The sequence below is a fragment of the Sturnira hondurensis genome, unplaced genomic scaffold (genome assembly GCF_014824575.4).
Source record: "Sturnira hondurensis isolate 20B ecotype Veracruz unplaced genomic scaffold, ASM1482457v3 Scaffold0019216, whole genome shotgun sequence".
NCBI classification, from domain to species: Eukaryota; Metazoa; Chordata; class Mammalia; order Chiroptera; family Phyllostomidae; genus Sturnira; species Sturnira hondurensis.
Genome location: NW_028091847.1, coordinates 21949 through 41139, shown reverse-complemented (window position 1 = coordinate 41139; position 19191 = coordinate 21949). Strand labels below are relative to the sequence as shown.

The window sequence follows — 19191 nt, the reverse complement described above, 5'->3', positions numbered from 1 at the left end:
AACTCTATGGTTTATGTACTCACAACTGTAGACCTACTTTTGACCCACCCTATACTAGGAACACTGGGCTTTGGTAGCATCACAAAAAGATGTTTATTCAGGATTTGTGGAAGAAAGAAAAAATGAAGGAGAAAGGAAGAGGGAGAGAGAGAGAGAGAGAGAGAGAAACCAACCAGAGAGAGACCATTTCTGAGCAGGTCAGAGCTGGCCTGATATTTTGGAGCTGTGGCTGCTGCACAACTTTGCTAAGTGCACACCCACTGCCTCAGGTCAAGACATGGTACCTATATTTCTAACTCCTCTGAGACCTAATGCCAGGTGCCACACCTCACCCAGCTTTGCAGCAAACGATATCTCACCTGTCCACCTGTGCTGTTCTGAAACCAATCTTAAATCGCTGCCCTGATGCACACCTGTTAGGACAAGGGCCTCCGGGAGGTCTTGCACCCTCCTGGCTCAAGGAAAATCAAGTCTCTGTTTCTGTTAACCTGGCTCACCTTATGGTGACTCTCCATTCAGGTAGACCGGGAAAAGGTGGCCAGCAGAGTTACTTGGGATCTGCACTGTGTGAGACAAGGTAAGGACCACAACAAGCAGACACAGCACTGAGAGAAGACACTATTCCCAGGTGTCCTGTGTTCTGCGGCTGCACCAAGCACTTGGCATTCGTTTCCCCAAGAGCAGTCCTTACTGCAGCCTCAGGAGAGGGGGATCCTGCTGCCTTTCTTTGGCCAGAAGGAGCCTGTGTCCAATCGGGTGGCCACCTGTGACTGTTGAGCACCAGAAATGAGGCTAGTCTGAATGAAGGTATGCAGTAGTGTGAAACAGAGAATGTAAACTATCTAAGCCATATTTTTATATCAATTGCAGATTGAAATACTATTTTGAATAATTGAGTTCAACAAAATATTAAAATTAATTTCATCTGTTGCTTTTTACACATTTAATGTGGCTACCAGAAAATTTAAAATTAAACATGTGACTTGCACTGTGCTTCTGTTGGAAAGCACTGGGTTAGAGGATTACCCTAAACCAGAACCTAGGCTCCAATCCAGGATGGTCTGTCTCTAAGGCCTTGCTCTTCACTTCTACGCCGAAACTTCACTCCTATATTGGTTCTAGAATTGTCCCCACATGTGATGGGCACCTAATATTAATGTTCCTTGGGTTCAGTTCCCATGGAAAGAGGAACTATGTCCACCTCTTTCTATAAGTGAGTGCAGCTGTGTGTGTGTGTGTGTGAGAGAGAGAGAGAGAGAGAACTGGCAGTGCTGCTATTTCATGGACAGGAGACTAAATGTTACGGTGTACTAAAAGTCTCAGGCCCCCTACCACGCAACAGCAGAAGTGAAATTTAAATGAAGCCCGTCTGAGCCCAAAGACTCACGCGTTCCCCTGCCACCTCATTCAGGGCTCTCATACTTCACAACCTAGAAGGAGGCTGGGCTCCGGTTGTTGGAGACTGAGTTAAAATTCATATCCCTGGGCAGTGGTAAGCGAGTGTCATTGTATTGGATGCAAGGAGTGGTATCTCCTGGAACGAGAATGATGTCAGGGAAAGAGAGAGGCAGGAATTCCCTCACGTCGGAACGGAAGCATGTTTGATGCACTTCCTCAGTCTCAGGCTCTCTCCTCCAGCTCGGGCCCTTCTCCGGGGCTGTGTCCTCGGTCCCTTTCCGTACATCACTCCAGCTCTGTAATGTTTGTTCACTTGTGGCTGTAAATTTTTGTTTACCCCAGAATTTGCATGTTGAGTTTTCATGCCATCTGGCTTTCATATTCATTTTCCTAGTGTTGTTCCTATTTGAAAACAATGCCTAATGCCTTTGAGAGAACTGGAATCATTAGATTAGAAGTGAAAATATTCCAAATGGATTGAAAAAACAATGTCGCCCTGGCTGGTGTAGCTCAGTGGATTGAGCACGGGCCTGTGAACCAGACGATCGCGGTTGGATTCCCAGTCAGGGCACATGCCTGGGTTGCAGGCCAGTGTCCGGCAGCGGCCAATTCTCTGGAGGGGATGCATGAGAAGCAACCATACATTGATGTTTCCTTCCTCTCTCCTTCCCTTCCCCTCTAAAGATAAATAAATAAAATATTTTTTAAAAAAGAAAGAAAAAACAATGTCATTGGCCTGAACCAAAATTCAGCTTGTGGTAAGCCATGACTAATAACAAGGAACTAAACATAAACAAGGCATTCAGGGTTATCTATGTTTATTTAAAACTTTAATTTCACACTAAACTTAAATATAATGAGTTGTGTTACTAGTTAGGGTTACTATAATTAGCTACTGTGATACAGTTTAATTTTTTATTAAAAAGTTAAATGAAAACTAGTGTTTTTACAAATATGATAACCAAGTCATGGCACTGTAGGTTTTTCAGCAGTAATATATAGATGGTCTTACTGAAAGCACCCTTAATGGGAATGTAGTGAATCTAATCAGCAACCCCTCAGCCAAGAGAACAGAGATGTAGGAAAAGGAAGTACCTAAACAAAAATCATAAATGGGTTAGGGGCAGAACCAGTACAGAAACATTCTAGTTTAGAATTTTTTTTTATCAAACCAAGCATTTTTAGCAGTAGCCTAACTGTAATTCATTTAATTACCAACTGGATACACTTGGAAATTCACTGAGCCACTATCAGCCTCGGTAGCCAGATATTTAAAATGGGTTCATTATAGCTCCCATCTCATAGGAGATTATGTACAGGGGGGACTAGACCTGCGCCTGGCACACAGTAGTAGTTTTGTTAAAGTATAATTCCAGTAGTCATTGGAAGGTCCACAAGCACTTATTGAGCACCTCCCCAGGAAACTGTGTCAAGCTCTCTGGAATCGAGGGTTAATAAAGCTAATTAGATTAATAAGATACAGTCCCTAAGTAATTCCTGCAAGCCAATAACAGTTTTTGAGGCTTGGTTTACAAACCCATTATCAAATCTTCACACCACTGAACACTTTCTTATAAAAAAACTTAGATAGCAATCCTTATCTACTAGTGCAATAATTTCCAAATTGTATTTTGTAATAAGTATTACAAAGACCTGTCTTACAGTTAAGTAATAAAGGGCATTGTGCTAAAAGTAGACTTCTCATCTCAAAGCTTTGAAGAGCTTTTAACATCTAATGTGTGTGGAAACACTATAAGACTGCACATTTGTGAATGCAGAGGTTCCCAAAGTTATTGAAGCACAGAACACTGAGGATGATCTGGACTGGGGGTGGGACTGGGGGGGAGTGCAGGGTGGGGAACACATGTCACAGACTAGGGCTTTATGGGATAGTTCCAGTTTTGGTTCTATTCTCTTATGACAGACTAACTCTGATGTGTGTGATTTTTTTAAATAGACAGTTTTTAAAAGATATTGTATTTTGTACAACTTCAATCTGTAGAAACTTCCTGAACCTAAAAGAGAAAAACAAAAATCCCAACCTTTTGGGACTTACTGGTATTCCCAGCCTACCTGCCAATCATTATCTCTCTGTTAACTTTTTTAATAAGATGGCTCCAGTAGCGCTTAGTTGTCTTTAACTTCAAAACAACTTTGTTAGATTGTATTGTGACAGCTGTCATATTAGTGTGCATTAAAAAACATTAAAATTGGTGAATTTTTGTGTAGCCATTTTAATATTGAAGGTTGAAGAAAAGATGCAACATTTTTGGCACATTACTCTTTATTATTTCAAGAAAGGTAAAAACACAACTGAAATGCAAACAAATATTTGTGTGGTGTATGGAGAAGGTGCTGTGACTGATCAAATGTGTCAAAAGTGGTTTGAGAAGTTTGGTGCTGGAGACTTCTCATTGGACGATGCTCCACTGTCCGGTGGCCTAGCTGAAGGTGATAGCGATCAAATCGAGACATTGCAAACAATCAACACTATATACTCAGAAGAGAGACAACATACTCAAATATCCAAATCAATGAAGTTATTGGTGAAAATGAAAAACGTGTCTTTTATTCAATGGATTAAAACTATATGGACTTTTTGGCAATAGTAGGTTTGCCCTGACTGGCATGACTCGGTTGGGTATCATCCCACAAAGTGAAAGGTTGCTGGTTTGATCCCCAGTAAGGTCACATGTCTTGGTTGCAGGTTCCATCCCAGGTCAGGATGCATATGAGAGGCAACTGATTGATGTTTCTCTCATGCAGAGGTGTTTCTCTACCTCTCTTTCTCCCTTCCCTTCTCTCTAAAAAAAAATAAAATCTAATAAAACACAACCCAATATTAAGGTTTTGGCTTCCTTATGAATTTGCTTCCACATAGAAGGAAGTGTAGATATGGAGTATGATCAGGAATGATTGATATACCTTTTTTTTAACTTACATAAAGTCTTTGTTTTAAAAAACATAAATGACACTACATAGACTACTTTCTATCCAATCCCAAAGTGCTTTATGAATCTCACTGATCTTTCGTGTAGGTTATTTGGGGTTAGAGCATTTTCGCTGTTCTAACCATTTTTATAAGAATGGTAACATAAGAGTTCAGGTAGGAAGTATGAATTCACTGAGTACCATTGGCACCTTGACCCATGACCCCAGGCTCTATGCCTGGTATAACTATCAGTGTGGCCGAGGACATCAGCTGGATGAAGGTGTGAGGGGAAATGGGAGAATGGAACAGCCGATATATTCTGATTCAGGTGGAGCTTGGGAGGCAGCCAGGATACATATGGTCATGACCTCCTAGGGGCCTTGGCTCACGTGTTTACTATGATTTCTCAGGAAATGGTTAGGAAATGTAAGTTCGCTTACATGTACAAGAATATGAGGTTGCTCATGGACCTAAGGTTAGAAACATTGACAAATCCCATTCAAAATGCTGACTCAGAGAAATTCATGTTTAGAGTTCCAGCAGATAAAGTGAGACATTGTGTTTTAATTTCTGGTCACATGTTCAGATTGTGATTACAAAAACTGCTCCAGTTGGCCTTATAGAGCTGTGTAGGCAGTCCATCCTTGCAGCTCCACATACTGAATCACCCTAGGTCTTGTTTTCCACAGAATGGGTCTGTTTCTACCCCTGGTGCTCTGCACCTTGGCTGCATGCTGTACGGCTAGATCTGTGCCCCTGACGGTACCCGGCCCCTTCTCTCTCCTCTCCCGTGCCTGCAATGACTCAGATGTGCTGGCTGTGGCGGGCTCTGCTCTACAAGACATCAACAGTGACCGAAAGGATGGCTATATACTAACCCTCAACCGAGTGCGTGATGCCCGAGAACACAGACAGGCAAGTAACAGTCCTCTATCTGGGGCAGGTGTTTACATAAGCTGCATAGGCTGGCTGGGGGTGGAAACCCAGAGACACACATTGGCAGGTGCTTTCCAAATTGGAAACCTGCTGAAAACTCTCTGTTCTCCTCTAGGTTGTGCTGCGTATATGCTCCTACCGTCATTAGAAACAAGTGCTAACAGTATGCTACTCTGACACTTGTCCAGTCCCCCACAGTTTATAAGAAATCATCACAACCATGGTAGCCTTTGGCTCTGCCATAAACCAGAGACTCTTTTGGCCAGTCTGTGGGGGTTTCTGCTTCATGTGGGATGTGGTGCATTTTTTCACTCCTCCCCACAGGATGATCTGGGATCTCTGTTCTATCTCACATTGGATGTGTTAGAGACCGACTGCCATGTGCTCAGCAAAAAGGCACTGAGGGACTGTAGGGCGAAGATCTTTCATGAGTCGGTAAGTGTTTATTTCCCAGGAGCTCTAGAGGGAAAATTAGGTGTCCTCTGTCTATGGAGTGAAGATTGTTCAATGGGTGCCATCTTTTAAATATTTTTTCTTTGTAATCTCTTAGGCATGGTGCTCATGTGGTTATTCCAATTCTACTAGACAAAACAGAGGAATTTCTGAGAGTCCCATTGGGGTTATGACCCTAAAGTTGAAATGTTGCCCCCAAATTATTTCCTGCTTCCAAGACCTTTCTGAAGACTCTAGGCCTGGTGTTTAAGTTGTAGGAAAAAGAGCTGAGTTCTAGTGCTCTACATGTGTGTTTAAGGAAGGCTGTGGAAGAAGTAAAGGCAGAGCTTTTTTGTTTTATTTTGCTTTATTCTGTTTTTAATGAACACCAAACATGAAGTCTGAGGCTGGGGAAAGGAAGGGCTTACAGTATGGGAGCTCTCCGATATGCTGTGGAAGGATTTCCTGGAATCACAAAACCTAAAAGGGCTCAGAGTTGATCCCTTTAAAGATGACCGTTGAGTTATTTTCATTAATTGATATAACACTTTTGAGTGCAAGATTGTGTTTAGAAGTAAACTATTCAATCAAGGTAACTTTTCTAGTGGACCAGATTTGTCAAACTGCACCTGTCTGATTTTGAAGAGACATTTCTGAGTCCCACTTACCCTGTCGTGAATAGTTGTTAAGGTGACACATCCCCTAAAAGTGTATACTGATTCCAACATGATGGAAGTTTATTGCTCACTCATGTACACTTCAAAATAGAAAGTCCTGATCAAGAGGAGGCTTTCCTTCAAGGGTTACTTGGAGACCCAGGTTGCTTCTAGGTTGTGGCTATAGACTCTGCCACCTTCACCTCCTGGTTTCGGTAGTCACGATGGCCAACTGCATCAAGCTATAGAAAGAAAAAGAGACCTAGCTGGTGTGGCTCAGTGGATTGAGTTCCAGCCTGTAAAGCAAAGGGTCATTGGTTAGGGCACATCCCTGGGTGTGGGCCAGGTCCCCAATAGGGGGTGTGTGAGAGGCAACCACACATGGATGTTTCTTTCCTTCTTTTTCTCTCACCCGTTCCTTCTGAAAATAAATAAATAAAATATATATTTTTAAAAGAAATAAAGAAAGAGAAAGAGCATGGAGGAAAGATTGCACAGGGAAGATCTTCATGGTCCAGTCCTGGAAGTGATTACAGCCACTTCTGCTCACCTTCTCATGGTGAGAACTCAGTTATACACAGTCACACCTACTACTTGGGAGGAAAGCTAGGAAATGTAGCCTAGCTGTGTCCCAGAAGAAGGTTAAACTGTTCAGTGATCAGTTGGCAGTTTCTCACACTCAAAACCACCAAAATTGATCTTAAGTTTTTCATTACTCAGAAAATATAATGTCCAATTTCATTTTGGGGTATTTTCAAAAGTTAGAGTTTATTCTATGATGTCATAAAATGTGTTTGTTGGTTCCAGGTTTATGGTGAATGCAAGGTAGTATTTCAAGTTAACTACCCAAAAAGAGTTCTCTATTTGCATGCTTATAACTGTACTCTTCGCCCAGGTAAGTGAGCACTCTGGTTTTTTTTTTAAATTTTACTTCAATGAAAGATGGAAAAATAGAATTAAGCAGGGCTATGCCCAGAATGTATAGGGTTCTTCTATCCTTACTTCCTGTTCATACCAAGGCCAGGTTCTTAATATAGCCAATACTTGCCTCCCTTATGAAATTCAACTTAAACTGCTCTTCCCATATTTAGTCTTTCTAAATCATCTGCAATAGCTTATTCATGAGTACTACATTAAATCCTAGTTTTTCAGTCTGACATAAATGGCATCATCTCTACACTGGTCCCCAGGCTGCCTTTCTAGATGTCTATGCCATTACTTCTCTGACCACACCACCTCTGCACTTTGTTCAACTGAGTAGCTCTATTTTCTGAACCCATATTGCACTTTCTAGTCTAATGCTTGTACCTTTCCCTCTGCTGAAGATGCCCTGTCCCAATATCTCCTGCTCTTTGAACTCATATCTATTCTTTAAGGATCATGGCCAGTGCTGCTGCTTCTACAGTGTTCACTATTCAGGAAAGGAACAAGCTCTTTTGTTCTCATTCCTACAAAACTTTAACCTAACCACGCACGAAGCACAGTCTATGCACTGCCTTGATTTGAGGTGTTCAATTTTGTTGGGAACCACCCTGCCTGGTTTCAGGAGTTGTAGCCGCCCCCCAGGGAGAAGGCTGAGTGAGCGACCTTCAGACTGTGAGCCACTAGGGAGACAAACCCTGTCTCCCTGGCAGGACTGCTGCTTCTGCTTCATCCATCTCTGGCCCCCAGTGCTTGGTTGGTTAGTCAATGACAGGTACAACCCCTCAGTGGAGGGGGGGCAGCCTAAGCCAGGCACGATCACTTGGGAGGCCCTCAAGGAATGACTCAGGGGGCTGTAGCAAAGAGGGGGTGATGGACTCTTGCCCCCCGCCCCCTGGATTTGACAAAGCCTGAGTCCTCAGTCTGTCTTTGAGAAGTCTCCAAGAATTCCTTAGCTATCTGCCTCCTCTGCCTGACTTAAGCCTGAAAACAATGACAGAGGGTGGTACATCCCTGTGCTGGGAATGGTGGGCTCCCCAGGGGGTGATTAGGCCTGAGAAAGGATATGTGAAATCCTGTGAAACCTGATTGGCTAAGAATGCTCTTAGTTAAATGATTAAGGCCTAGGCAGAAAATGACTTTGTTTTCCCAAAGTCTTGTAGCCCTTTAGCTAATAGACCCTGACTCAGAAAAAGCCCTAATAGTTCTTTGTATGCTATCTACTGTTTACTGCCTGACAATGATTAATAATTTGTACCTGAACTCCTGTGCAAAAAAAGCCAAATAAAAGCCTGTCTAAGCAAGGATTGGTGCGATCTCCCCTTGAGAGAGTGGCCAGGCCGATCTGAGGCGCTCCCTCTTTGAGGAGGTAGCTGTGCTGTCCCTTTTCCTCCACAGGACTTGGTAGTTTGTGTGAATTTGTCTTGATTCTCCATCCATAACACCACAGACAATGCAGACCACTTTTATTTCGTGTAGTATATTTTATGCCTTCTTTCTTCTGGCTACAACCCTCCCCTAGTTCCTGTCAAGTATAAGGAGTCCATAATATTGAACAAGTATGTAAATGGACTAAGAATTAGGCTGAAACTGAGGACATTTCAAATAAGCATGTGCATTCATTCTGGGTCTTTCTTTGGAAAGCAAGCATCCACGGCTTAGGAAAAATCGAATATGGCTGCTTGTCAAACTGTTATGTGCACGCGACTCTCCTGGCTCTTGTTCAGTTACAGACTCTGATTCCATACACCTGTGGTGGGGCCTGAGCGTGCATTTCTAACAAGCTGAAGGTCATAACAATGGTGCTTGTTCCTTTGAGGGACAAGGCAACAGACTGAATATTTTATTAGCCACAGGTTAAGCTTCCTGGTTGTGAAGAGACTTTCTTAAGTTAGAGAACAACAACGAATAAAACAGATCAGGACTCAGAAGTCACAGGTACCAGAGGTATGGGAGGTCAGAAAGTGACATGTGGGGATGGTGCCAGGAGTGACAACCTATGGACATAACTCTGCATAGTACACCCAAATACACTCAAATAAACACAAAACTGATCAATTGTTTTGCTCTATAAAAGCAATTTGCAGACAAGTTTCCAGCCTGATGTTCACACTAGTTTTGCTGCCCCCAGTTCCTCCTAGTCGGAAAGTCTGGCTCTACCATTAGAAAAATTATTCTATCCAGTTGTACAGTGACTTGATTAATTTTTTTTCTGGCTCACTTATATTTTCTAACCAGAGAGAGTGTGCTTCCATCTTTCATATATCATTCACTCATTCATTCATTCGACAAGCATTTACTAAACACGTTGTCTTAGATGTCGGGTACTAAAAGGTGAAAAAACATATCAATAATAAATCCCAACCTTTTAAGACACTCAGTTGCTTTACAGAGGCAATAATGATAGAAGATATTGAGCTACTAATAGAGGGGAAAGTTTTTATATCGATATAAATATAATTTATAAATATATAAGTAAATATAATCAATATAAATAAATATATATTTTTGAACAAAATTCATAGCATAATTTGTATGAGGTAAAGAACTTTGCTTTGATTTTTTAATAAATTATGAAAGAAATACATGTTAACTGCAGAAAAGTCACTGCTGACAGCTAAGTTCATCCCAGATAATGCCTTGTCCACTCTATTCTTGCCAAAACGGAGTACTTTTCATATTTTAAAATTTCTGCTTCTATTGTGGTCATATGCTTTGTAGGATTAAAAATTATTAAGGAGCTTTATTTTTAAACTGCTGTGTTTGGCATCCACAGTTTTACGGAGACAGATTCATTTTATGTGTCCTGACTGCCCAAGCCCCACTAAGCTGTCAGATCCTAGAGTTCTGGAAACTGTTCATGAGTCTCTTGCAAAATTCAACAATGAGAGTGGCTCGAAGCAGTATTCCCTCTTCAAAGTCACCAAGGCATCTATGCAGGTGAGGCTGAAATGCCCAGTGGCAACAGCGATGTGTTTCATGACTGTTGCCATCAATTTCTAAACTGAGAGGAGGATATCAAGGTATGTGTTTTGATTAGAACTAAAGAGCCTTTCTTCACTCCTTAGGTTGGTGGACCTGATGCACATTCAATCGTATTTTAGTTTCTGAGTTATTCCTTGGGATTCCCACAATAGTTGTGAGATTTGATTTCACATCATTGCCTTTAAGGCAAGAATGGAAATGGACTCATAGCCTCCTTGGGTTATTAATCTAGGTTCACTATTCACAGCTACAGTCTCGTATCTGGTTGACCATGCATCTCCTCCAGCAAGTCAGCTTCCACTCCGTGATGAGGCCTGAAGTGGATGTTGAGTTTTATGGGTTAGGGGAAAGGGAGGCTCATTGTTTTTGAATTATGTTGGTATCTATCACATAAAGAAAAACTAATTTAAAAACAAATCTACTTGAAGAAAAATAAGCTCACCCAAGGGAGCCCCCTCAAGTCGTTAAGAAGGGAAGAAAGGTATGCTGATTATGTTCTCTAAATAACAAAATTACCATACCTGGTTTGATCATGGTGGGAATTACAGGGACAACAGTAGACCTGCATGACAATGATTATGATTTCTGTAAAGATTATCCTGCCAAACCTCGGTTGTTTCTCCACATAGAAAGGTCTGATTTTTGTTTCTCAACTTTTGTCTCATACCAGTGGGTATTTGGCTTCGGCTGCTATGTGGAATATTTAATCAAAGAGGCACCATGTACCAAATCCCAAGCCAGCAGCTGTGCACTTCAGCCCCTTGACTCTGCGGTGAGTTTTCTTGAATGTCTTCATAATTTAGAATTTGTGTTCACAAATCATCTATGTATACGTATTGAACATAAACTCTATATGAGCTGTTGTAATGCACGAGACACTTTTCTTCCCCACAAGGGTCGTGCTGGCCCAGATGCAGTAGTATTTGATTTTAAGTGCAGTTTTCACTGGTAATGTTATGCCTTTGCAGAAAATGATCCATAGAGGCTGTAAAATATATAAATAAATTTCCTCAGTGGTTGGTGATGGTCCTGCTTTTATTTGAACAAATCCAGTTATGTTTGGAATACAGCATGGTGTTTCATTTCTTGGACAACTCTCTAAGAAGAACAAAGTCAAACAGGACATCTTTGAAAGAATGCATCCAGGATGGGAGGGTGCCTTGAAACCATTTGACACACTTGGTGGGAATACCAGTTGGCACAATGTGTTGTAATACAATTGGGAAAAGTGCATCAAAAAATAAGGGGAGTCTTCCCTTATTTACTTATTTATAATGATAGCTTTATTAAGACATAATTCACACACCGTAAAGTTNGGTGTTTCATTTCTTGGACAACTCTCTAAGAAGAACAAAGTCAAACAGGACATCTTTGAAAGAATGCATCCAGGATGGGGAGGGTGCCTTGAAACCATTTGACACACTTGGTGGGAATACCAGTTGGCACAATGTGTTGTAATACAATTGGGAAAAGTGCATGAAAAAATAAGGGGAGTCTTCCCTTATTTACTTATTTATAATGATAGCTTTATTAAGACATAATTCACACACCGTAAAGTTCACCTTTTTTAAGGCATCAAATTAAGTGGCTTTTTAGTATATTCTCAGAGTTGTGCCATATCTAATTTTAGAATATTTCATCAGCCCCTAAAGAAACCACATACCCATTGGCAGTCATTCTCCTTGCCCCCCCACTACCCAAGACCCTGGACACTATTTGCTCTCTGTGTCTTTCCATTTGTTTAGAACTTAATTTCTTTCAACAATGTTTTGTAATTTTAGTATACAAGACTTTTATTTATTTCTACACCTAAATATTCTCTTGATGCTACTATAATGTATTTGTCTCTTTAATTTTATTTTTGGACTGTTCATCGTAAGTTTATAGAAATGCAATTAATTTTTATATATTGACATGTAAACTTGTTGAACTCATTTATTAGTTCTGATAGTTTCCAGTAGATTCCTTAGGATTTTCTATATACAAGATCATATCATATGAAAATAGAGATAGATTACCTTGTCCTTTCCAATCTTCCTTTTCTTTCCTTCCTTCCTTCCTTCCTTCCTTCCTTCCTTCCTTCCTTCCTTCCTTCCTTCCTGTCTCTCTTTGTTTCTCCCTTTTCTTTCTCTTTCTCCCTTTCTCTCTCACTTTTCTTTCTCTCTCTCTTTTTCTCATTCTCTCTTGCTTCTCTCTCTCTTTCTTCTTCTTCTTCTTCTTCCTTCTTTCTTCTTTCTTCTTCCTGGCTATAACTTAGAACTTTCAGTGTAATGTTAAAGAGAGGTGAGGACAATAGACATCCTTATTTTATTACAGTTTTTAGGGAGAAAGCATTCAGTATTTTATCATTTAATATGATGTTAACTGTAGGTTTTTCATAGATGATCTTCATAAAGTTCTAGTTTGTTGAATGTTTTTTTTTTCTATCGAGAAAGAGTATTAGAGTTTGTCAAGGGCTTTTTCTGTATTAATGAGGTAATTATGTGATTTTTCCCCTCTTTAAGCTATTAGTATTATATATGACAGTGGTTGGTTTTTGTATGTTAAGACAACCTTGCACTTTGAGGATGAATCTCAATTTTTTTAAAAGAGTTTTCATCTATAGTCAGAAGAGATATTGACCTGTAGTTTTCTTGTGTTGTTGCTAGCTGGTTTTCACATTCATTTAATACTGGCCTCAAAGAATGAGTTGGGAAATTTCCCCTCCTCTTCTACTTTGTTTTGGAGGAGTTTGTAAGAGAGTTGATATTCATTCTTCTTTAAATGTTTGGTAGAATTCACCAGTGAAGTCATCTGGGCCTGCGCTTTTCTTTGTGGGAATTTTTCCTGATTAATAACTTAATCTCTTATTATAAGTTTATTCAGATTTTTTATTTCTTTTTCAGTAAATTTAGGTAGCTTGTATCTTCCTAGGAATTTGTCCATTTCATCTAAGTTATATAATTTGCCAGCACATGGTTATTTATAGTATTCCCTTTTTATTGAATATTTCTGAAATGTTAGAAGTAATGTCCCTCTTTTAATTCTAATTTTAGTATTTTGAGTTATTTTTTCTTCTACATTCTAACTACAGTTTTGTTAATTTGTTTGACCTTTTCAAGGAATTAACTTTCAGTTTTATTTTCTTTATTTTTTTCTTTTTACTTTTTATTTTTGCCTTTATTATGCTTGCTTTGGGCTTAGTTTGCTCTTCTTTTTCTTGTTTTATAAGGTAGAAGTTAGGTTATTGATTTGTAATTTTTTTCTTGTCAGTGATTTGTAGAGCATAACTGTTAGCAGACAGGGACTGGGTATAGAATGGTTCTGCCTGTAGAATGTGATTTCTTGACTTTATGCAGGAAAGATTTCACAACATGAGTCCAAATGATTTTGAAAGTACACAAGTCCAGGTTATTTTTAGTGTACCTTTATTAGCTGGGAACAGTGAAACGAGGAAGGGCTTAGGATGGAAGAAGCAACAGAATGAACTAATGAACAAGATAGAAGCAGAAGCACAGATACACGGAACAGGTTGACAGTTGTTGGAGGGGAGGTGGGGGGACTGGATTAAAGAAGGTGAAGGAATAAGCCAAAGAACATATATGCATGACCCATAGAGGCAGACAGTGATATGGGGATTGCTTGAGGATAGGGAAGTGGGGGCTGGGTGGAGGTGGTCTGGGGGCAAGGGAAGGCAGGAATAAATGTAATAACATAAACAATAAAAGGCAATTTTTTAAAATGTAAAATAAAATAAAAGTTATTCATTGTACACATGCATTCACTGAAGAGAGAGAGAGAAAAAAAAAAAGAAGCAATAGGAGAGAGCCTAAGCAGGACTGCTTTGGAAAAAAGTGAGCCAAGGTGGGGCTGCTTTGGCTCACTGGGAAGTCAGAGAAAAGGTTCCTTGGAGGCAGGTTCAGGGGGTTAACCTGGCATGAGCTGCCTCTGCCCATTGCTTCCTTGGTTGCAAGTCATGTGGGACCCTTAGATTTTAGGAGATGCACCCCTAAGAGGGAAGAAAAGCAGGGGTGTGCTCTTGAGGGGGAAAGTGCTGATTTGTAATTTTTTTTAACATAAGCATTTACATCTATAAATTTTCTTCTAAGCAATTCTTTAGCTGCCTCTCAATAAGTAATACATAGTGTGTCTTTCTTCCCATTCATCTCAAAGTGTTTTTCAGTTTTCCGTGTGATATCTTCTTTGACCAACTGGTTATTTAGGCATATATTAGCTAATTTCCATATATTTGTGAAATTCCCCATTTTTCTCCTGCTGTTCTATTTCTAAAATAATTTCATTGTGGTTAGAGAATGTATGTTGAATGATCTCAATTCATAAATTTATTAAAGTTTATTTCATAGCCTAACATAGGATATACCCTGGTGAATGTTCCATGTACACGTAAGAAGAATGTGTATCCTGCTGTTGTTAGATGAAGCATTCAGCAATTGTCAGGTTTAGTTGATTTATAGTGAGGTACAAGACTTCTGTTTTCTCGTTAATGTTCTGCATAGTTGTTCTATCCATTATGGAAAGTGAGGTTTCCACCTGTCATTGTTGAATTTTCTATATTTCCCTTGAATTCTGTCACTTTTTGCTAATGTAATTTGCGCTCTGTTGTTAGGTCATATGCATGTGTAGGTATTGTGTCTTTGTAATAAATTCACCCTTTTATCATTATAAAATGTTTTCCTTGCCCTGGCTGGGTGGCTTGGTTGGTTGGACTGTCATTCCATACACCAAAAGGTTGCAGGTTTGATCCTCAGTCAGGACACATACCTAAGTTGTGGGTTTGATCCTGGTCAGGGTACATATAGGAGGCAACTGATTGATGTTCTCTCTCACATTGATGTTTCTCTCTCTCTTTATCTCCTAAAATCAGTAAACACATCTTCAGATGAGGATTGAAAAGTGTTTTTTCCTTCTCACTAGTGACAATTTTTATCTTAAAGTCAATTTTGTCTAATATTTGTAATAGCCATTCCAGCTCTCTTTTGGTTAATGTTTACATTGTAATTTTTTCCATTTTTTTACTTTCAACCTATGTATATCTTTGAATATAAAGTGTGTCTCTCAAAAGCCTTTTGTAACCAGTCAGTTGAATAGTCTTAATTTTCTCAAGGAATATTTGGGAAAACATCTTCACCCTATTCTGCAGGATCACTCTTTCTCATTTATCAATGACATCTTGGGCAGATCCCTTAGCTTTCTAGTTATTTTCATCAAGAGAAACAATTTTACTTAGATAATTAAGGTTCACTGTCAGGGATGAAAAAATTCTGTTCAGTTAATTCTGAATCAAAATTTCTACTTTACGTTCAATGCAAAGTTTTCCCTTTCTGTAGCTCAAGCCTGACCTAGAGTTTAAGACCTAATGTGAAGAAGGGATTAAGGTCTGTTCTTTCATTCTCTTTTCCCCTCCTGCAATCTTTTGCTTAATTCTGGATATTTCCAAGTTGAAAAAAGAATGAGAGAGGACTAGAGAAGAGAGTACAGTCTTTTTATATAACTAAACCTGCAGTTGTAGTTTTCTCTTGTGTTACACTGGCCCTCTCTGAAACAGGCTGTAGTGCTGGTTCTGTCAGGTGGTGCAGGCATGAGTTCCTCCTCCTCTTCCTAGTAGGATGGGGTGGTCCCTCGCTGACTCTCTGGAACCACTCTTCTCAGATTCAGCCTCATATTTTTATTATTAAATGCCTGTATCTGAAAGTCCCTCTGGGTGAGCACATTCAAAAGAACACTACCTGTGCCATTTGCTTGTCCCATGTAAACCTCACACATTTTTACTATGCCAGACAGTGGAGATGCGCTTCCCTTGCTGCCTTTTCTCCTTACCATAGTAGGCTGCTTTATCCAAGATCCTGCTCTTAGAATGCTCTTAGAGAAAAGCAGCCCCAATCTCCAAAGCCTAAATTCTAGGATTCACATGTCAAGCATGTCCTCTAACTTCCTTTCTGTGGTCCATTCTAGTTTCAGCACCAGGTAGGACGATGAATTACGGTAGCTCAGCAGATCCTAGCCCTCGTGGGAGGGGCCGGGCTCTGCTTGGTAACAGGACCTGCCATCTCTCCAGAAAGTTCTCTTAGAGCCCTTCCATGGGTGATTTGGTGATGAAGAAGAGGAAGGAAAGACTGAAGCACCATTCCTCAAGAATTTCCTACATGAGTGAATTTTTTCCATTTTAAAAAATTTCTAATCTTCTCTTCATATAGTCTGGAGATGGGTGATAGAATAATATTCATGCAATCTGTTTAGGCACATTTTAACAAATTATATGTGAATACTGTATTCTTAAAATTATTTAGAAATTGAGGCAACATTTTATTATACTACTCTATTTATACTTAAAATGTATATACTCTATAACTCTAAAATTTCTCTTACAGGAATTTACCCTAAGGAGTTAACTGGGGATATATGAAAAGATGTAGCTTCAATGTTTAAACAGAACAAATGAAATGCTATCTAGTATCTAAAAAAGAGAACTACTTAAGTAACACAGGGGAATATTAGGTAGCCATCATAAAGATCATAGAAGACTATTCAATGCTATAAAAGGATTTTCACAATATATTGTTAAGTGACAGAAGAGAGTTATCAAATAGTATATATAGTGTAATTCTATTTCCTAGAAGAAGAAGTACATATGCATAGGAAAAAAATTAGAAGAACAGAAAACAAACCATTGCAGAAAAGATGTACTTTTCATGTAACTACAGGCCTTTTTATTTTCTTTCTGTTTATATATATTCTAAATAACTATTACATGCATAATAAGAAACTAAAGTTATTTTATTTTTAAACAAAGAGAAGTTGAAGGAGGTAAGAGTAGCATTGTCTGATGAAAGGAAACTCAGGTGGACTGTACGTAAAGGGCTGCTTTATGTGAGAGTTGAGCACAAGTTTCTTCATTGACCCAAGAGAAGTAAGGTCAAAAGGTAGATGCATTATATAGACACAAATTTCCACTCAGTGTAAAGAATTTTCTAATAGAGTTTGTTCCTCAAGAAGTCCTGAGTTTTTCCAATATTGGAGTCAATTTAGCCTTGTTTGGGTGGCTACTTGGAGGAATAACCTAGAGAGAATTGGCTCAGAGCCTGCCTATTGCATGGTGGTAGCATAAAAATGTTATTGACTGTGTGTGCACATAAGCAGAAAGCAAGCTCATTTCCACTTATGATCACTGATAATGGTAAAACTCAAACAACATTGTATCTTCTCTCCTTTTTTTAGCCGGTTGGTCTTTGCCAAGGTTCTCTGGCTCTGAGAGGTTTAGAAAGGTTTGTCTCCGTGAAGTGTAACTTCTTTGAATCACAGGTATTTTTTATTCTCATTGTTTGTCTTCCTGAGGGGGAAAAAGATTGTAATTTAGTAGATTATCTATATTTTAGCTGTCCCTACCCCATCCTCTCCTTTTATTTTCCTTAAACCCATGATCATCACTTTATTCAGGCTGCCCTGAGTTCATACCCACAGGATAGTTGGTTAAACACTTATCACTCTTTATTTTCATTGCAATGTGCTCCTGCAGAATAAATAAGACTCCTTCAGAAATAGGGATCTACTAGCTTGCAAGGCTTAGGCCTCCAAGACATTAAATTCAGTGTCCCCAAAACTCTTACAGTGAACTGGAGGGAGAAGTTATTTCCATGGAAATATTCAGTCCCTTTCCAGAAGTATTTATTGAGCACTTACTATGAGGCAGCTTGGTATAGTTGAAAGGGTGGTTGAGACAGGCCACCTGGGTTCCAGTCCTGCTCTGCTACCTGTGAGCTGTGTGATCTGGGCAAATTCTTGCTTCTCTGAGGGATGGTTGCCTCATATATGAATGGGATTGCAGCACCTACCTCATTTAGTTCCCTGTGAGAAACAAGTGAGAAGACCTGGATAAGGATACTGTATTGGACCTGGCACAGAATAAACCATTAGTAAAAGGTGGTTGTTGCTGCCACTACTAGGAGCAGGGAGATGGCTCACTGGGGACTTTGAATGAGCCATTTAACTTCATTGTTCCATTCTAGATTTGCGAGACTTGCAATCAAGCTTCTACCAGTCTCAGTTCCCTCTGGCCCTGATCTGTTTTGCTTCATAACCCTTTAACCAGAGGCCCATCCCTCTAGCTGGTATCCCTTTGAAACACTGTCAGAAAGGCACAGAACACTTTAGCCTGGTACCAGGCACAGCAGAGATTCCTTTGGTGGAAAGTCCCCTTATTTAAAGCATTCTTATTTCAGGCTCCAACCCCTTCGGGTGAAACTTCTACTGCTAACCAGGGACCTGTGAACCTCCCTAATGTGGAAAACCCCCAGGAGAAAAATGCAGAACCCGCTGACTTACCCAGAGCTGTGCCAAGAGGGTCTGTCCAGTACCTTCCTGAACTGGATGACCGGGAGCCTGAAGGTTCCCAGGAAAAGGGTCCTGTTGAGGCCTTCCCTGTGCAGCTGGATCTAACCACAAATCCCCAGGGAGAAACCCTGGATATTTCCTTCCTCTTTCTGGAGCCTGTGAGTAAGAAGCTGGTTGTCCTGCCTTTCCCCCCCAAAGAGCAACACTCTGCTAAGTGCCCAGGACCAGCCCAAAATGCCAACCCGCTTGTTCTCCCACCGTGAGAATCATATGGAGAACTCCATATGGATGCAGCACTGGGTGGGAAATGAGAGGTCGTGGGGAAGGGAGATGGAGAAACAAAGCGTTTGGCCGTAGACAGTGGCTAATAAAGTATGTGGTTTTGACTCTTCTTGGTCTCATCATTTTGGCTGGAAGTGGAAGTGAGATGAAATCCTCCACTGGTACACTGAAGTGCTGCACACCTCCTAAACCACCCAAGATATCCTTCCGTGGGTAGATGCCACTTATGTATTCCACCTTTCCCTTCATAATGATTATTGACTTTTAGCTAAATGTCTCTGATGTAGGACCTGCCATACTTAGGAATTCCCTCCTCTTTCT

At 40.1% G+C, this 19191-nt stretch overlaps 1 protein-coding gene across 1 annotated transcript; it reads left to right on the top strand.

Moving 5' to 3' along the window:
• Window positions 1-4931: 4931 nt before the first annotated feature.
• Window positions 4932-18979, top strand: FETUB (fetuin B). The gene is made up of 7 exons (XM_037027604.1): window positions 4932-5245; window positions 5591-5701; window positions 7162-7249; window positions 10052-10215; window positions 10931-11032; window positions 17476-17559; window positions 18477-18979. The coding sequence occupies exons 1-7, from the start codon at window positions 5021-5023 to the stop codon at window positions 18849-18851; spliced, it is 1149 nt and encodes a 382-aa protein (XP_036883499.1). The 5' UTR covers window positions 4932-5020; the 3' UTR covers window positions 18852-18979.
• Window positions 18980-19191: the final 212 nt, after the last annotated feature.